The sequence below is a fragment of the Etheostoma cragini genome, chromosome 11 (assembly GCF_013103735.1).
Source record: "Etheostoma cragini isolate CJK2018 chromosome 11, CSU_Ecrag_1.0, whole genome shotgun sequence".
In the NCBI taxonomy this organism is placed as follows: Eukaryota; Metazoa; Chordata; class Actinopteri; order Perciformes; family Percidae; genus Etheostoma; species Etheostoma cragini.
The window spans coordinates 275948-280455 of NC_048417.1; the positions used below are offsets into that span (position 1 = coordinate 275948).

The 4508-nt window shown below is 46.1% G+C and overlaps 1 protein-coding gene across 1 annotated transcript in view; it reads left to right on the forward strand.

Annotated features, from left to right (window-relative positions):
- LOC117953067 (titin-like) overlaps nucleotides 1-4508 on the forward strand; it is a 201318-nt gene that overhangs the window by 95452 nt on the left and 101358 nt on the right. Inside the window, exons 99-104 of the mRNA XM_034885784.1 lie at nucleotides 241-540; nucleotides 670-972; nucleotides 1441-1628; nucleotides 2756-2870; nucleotides 3640-3927; nucleotides 4280-4507. Of these exons, the coding sequence (XP_034741675.1) occupies nucleotides 241-540; nucleotides 670-972; nucleotides 1441-1628; nucleotides 2756-2870; nucleotides 3640-3927; nucleotides 4280-4507 (1422 nt within the window). The remainder of the gene's footprint in view (nucleotides 1-240; nucleotides 541-669; nucleotides 973-1440; nucleotides 1629-2755; nucleotides 2871-3639; nucleotides 3928-4279; nucleotide 4508) is intronic.

Genomic DNA, 4508 nt, shown 5'->3' on the forward strand with positions numbered 1-4508 from the left:
TATCACCGTTGTGAGTCACCTTATTGCTTCGTGTGTGGGCTCGATGGAATCAGGAGACTCTAAGCTTTCAAATGATGTTGGCATGAGCGTGTTTATGACGGTTTAATGCTTACAATTTAGGAAAGAAGTCAGCACTTCCGAAAAATGGCGAGTTTACGTCCCGTGCACGGGAACCCAAAAACTTGTATTCTGAGAAAAAAAACAGCCAATCAGGGGCGTGACTGAGTGTTGTGTCCCCAGACGTCCCTGGCCCGGTGAAGAACCTGCGCGTGGTGGACACGGCGGACGGCGAGGTGAGCCTGGCGTGGGAGGAGCCTGAGAGCGACGGCGGCAGCAAGATCGTGTCCTACGTGGTGGAGCGGCGGGACGTGAAGCGGAAGACGTGGACGCTGGCAACCAACCGCGCCGACGCGCCCGAATACTGCGTCAGCGGCCTGCAGAGGGACTCCTCGTACCTGTTCAGGGTCTGCGCCCAGAACCGGGTCGGCACCGGCCCCGCCGTCGCCACCGACGACGCCGTGCAGGCCAAGAACAAGTTCGGTAAGAAAAAAACAAACTTCAGTTACTTTAGTTATGGTTAATTTAGTTACTAGTTACTTGAGTAACTAGTTACTTTAGTTACTATTTCCTTTGATTCCCTTAGTTACTAGTTACCGTTTCTGTCTGCAGACGTTCCTGACGCCCCGGAGAACGTGGCAGTGGGCGTGGTGAACCGGTTCGGCGCCACTGTGAGCTGGGAGCCTCCGCAGCACGACGGCGGCTCGGAGATCACGGCCTACGTGGTCGAGCTGCGTGACCGCACGGCGGTGAAGTGGGAGGCGGCCATGGTCTGCGGCGCCAAGGACCGCACCGCCACGCTGAGCGACGTGGTGGAGAACAAGGAGTACATCTTCAGGGTCCGCGCCGAGAACAAGGCCGGCACCGGGCGGCCCAGTGCCGCCACCAAACCCGTCAAGATCATGGATCCCATCGGTTGGTTGACAGTTATTACAGACAGATAGAGGTCTAGAACTCTCTATAATCTACAGATAGAGGTCTAGACTGCTCTATAATAACAGATAGAGGTCAAGACAGCTCTGTAATTACAGATAGAGGTCTAGAACTCTCTTTAATTACAGATAGAGGTTGAGAACTCTCTATAATCTACAGATAGAGGTCTAGACTGCTCTATAATAACAGATAGAGGTCAAGACAGCTCTGTAATTACAGATAGAGGTCTAGAACTCTCTTTAATTACAGATAGAGGTGGAGAACTCTCTATAATTACAGATTAAGGTCTAGAACTCTCTATAAATTCAGATATAGGTCTAGAACTCTCTATAAGGTACGTAAGTGGTATCTATATTGAGGTATTTGGTAAAGAATATGGTGATAATTGATTTTCTCCATGTGGCCCAGCCCTAATCTCTTATCTGTTTTTCCCTTGTGTTGCGTTTGCAGAGCGGCCGAGCCCGCCTCTGAACCTGAACTTCAGCGACCAGATCAGCACGGCGGTGACGCTGACCTGGGAGACGCCGGCCAGCCACGGCGGCAGCATGATCACCGGCTACATTGTCCAGAAGTGTGACAACGGCTCGGACAAGTGGCTCCGATGCAACGCCAGGCTGTGTCCTGATCTGTCCTACCGGGTACATGGAGGGATGGAGGGAGGGATGGATGGGTGGGTGGAGGGAGCGAGGGTGGGACGGATGGAATTTTAGGCATCCAGTAGCAAGACAACCATAACACAACAAACACATATACACACATATATCACACACATATACACACATTAGATTAGATTAGATTAGATTCAACTTTGTTGTTATTACACAGGTACAAGGCAACGAAATGCAGTTTGGGTCTAACCAGATGTGCAATAGCAGTACGTTCATAAGTGTAGGACATGGATATGTACTGAATAAATATAGAAATGAATACTATTATAAACAGAATTTTACAGATGGGTTTGTCCTATGAATATAAAATATAGATAACAAGTATTGTGAGCAGGATTTACAGCTAGGAATGTACTATATACTGTATAATATACCGGTGGATATTACTATAAGTGCACATTTTTACAGATATGTGCAAATAACCTAATATACTAATGGTTTACAGAGTTTACAGGTGAGTATGTACTATGAATATATATACAGGCGGCTATTATTATTATAGACAGAATTTTTACAGATAGATATAATAAGTTAGGCTAAAATGAGCAGTATAACAATGATTTAAAGGTAGTACAAATAAAGTAAAGTTTGAGCAGAAACTATCCGAATTAAAGTGCAGTGATAAGTAATGTTATATTGTAGTTAAAGTACGGTATTGCAGATGTATATATACACAGTTGGTACTGTAAAGTAAGTAAGTCAGCAGTACAAATTGTATGTGTATGTGTGTGATATATGTGTGTATATGCACATACACACATATACACACAAATATCACACACATACACGCATTTACACAAATATATCACACACATACACACATATACACAGATATACACGCAAATATCACACATACACACACATATATCACACACATACACACATATACACACATATATCACACACATACACACAGATACACATATATACACATATACACACATATACTGACATATGTCACACACATACACAGACATATACACACATATACACACATACACACACACACACAGATTTATATACACACGTGTACACAGATACAGAAGAAGAGACACCAGTCCCAGAAGACATAATGCTGATGTTTTTGTTGTCTCCAGGTGTCGGGTCTGAAGCCGGGTCAGAAGTACCTCTACAGAGTCTGCGCCGAGAACGCCGCCGGCGTCTCCGATCCCGCGGAGCAGCTGGGACCCCTGCTCGCCGACGACCCCCACGGTACGACGTTACCCCGGACAACGATGTTTCGATCAGGGTCCTTCAAAGACAACTCAAACTAGGGCCATATATTATGAAATCTGGATTAATCACGTGATTGTCCAACGTTACGTCCTGATTATTCGCAAATGATTTTCACATCTCATTCACTTTTTTAAAGTTTTAAATAACAAATACGCATGATCTGGACATCTGTCTGTCTCCTGTCAGTGACTCACACTGGACATCTGTCTGTCTCCTGTCAGTGACTCACACTGGACATCTGTCTGTCTCCTGTCAGTGACTCACACTGGACATCTGTTTGTCTTCTGTCAGGGACTAACACTGGACATGTGTCTGTCTCCTGTCAGTGACTCACACTGGACATCTGTCTGTCTCCTGTCAGTGACTCAAAATTGACATCTGTCTGTCTCCTGTTACTGACTGAAAATGGACATGTGTCTGTAACCTGTTACTGACTGAAAATGGACATTGTCTGTCTCCTGTAACTGACTCAAAATGGACATCTGTCTGTCTCCTGTTACTGACTGAAAATGGACATCTTTCTGTCTCCTGTCACTGACTCAAAATGGTTATCTGTCCGTCTCCTGTAACTGACTCAAAATTGACATCTGTCTGTCTCCTGTTACTGACTCAAAATGGACATCTGTCTGTCTCCTGTTACTGACACAAAATGGACATCTGTCTGTCTCCTGTTACTGACTCAAAATAGACATCTGTCTGTCTCCTGTTACTGACTGAAAATGGACATGTCTCTGTCTCCTGTCAGTGGGTCCGACCTTTGACCTGAGCGGCTTTAGGAACGGTCTGGAGGTCATCGTCCCGCAGCCTCTCACCATCCGCGTCCCGATCACCGGCTACCCGACGCCCGTTGCCAAGTGGACCTTTGGAGACAAGGAGCTGAGCACCGCCGACGAGCGTGTCTCCATGGTGACCAAGCCCACGTACACCGAGCTGACGGTGGCGCCGAGCGTGCGCCCGGACAAAGGCACCTACACACTGCAGCTGGAGAACGACGTGTCCTCCGTCTCAGGAGACATCGATGTCAACGTCATTGGTAACAGGAAGTTCTCTGATTTAGAAAAGCATTTCATGATAATTTAATAATTTTAACACTTGTGTTGTTCTCCCGGGTCAAAAAAGGACAAATTGTGGGACATTATGGGACATTTTGGGACATTATGGGAAATTGTGGGACATTTTGGGGCATTATGGGACATTTCCTTTTGGGACATTTTAGGACATTTGGGATATTGGTTTTATATGATATGTCATTATATAAGTTACATATTACATATACAATATTATAATATTATGTAGAATTTAAGAAAAACTCATATTTCAGATATAGACATTCATTGAAGGAGGACAACAGGAGGGTTAATGTATTGTTTCGTTCATTTTCCCAGCATGCCCTAGTGCTCCCAAAGACTTTAAGGTTGCCGAGGTGACCCGGCACCACGTCCACCTGATGTGGGAGGCGCCCGAGCACGACGGAGGAAGTCCGGTCACACACTTCCAGATTGAGAAGAGAGAAGTGTCCCGCAAGACCTGGGCCAAGGTGTGGGGGTTGGGGGCAGTCTGGACAACCCTGGGGGGGGAAATGACTGACAGGGGCCCAGTCTGGACAACCTCTGG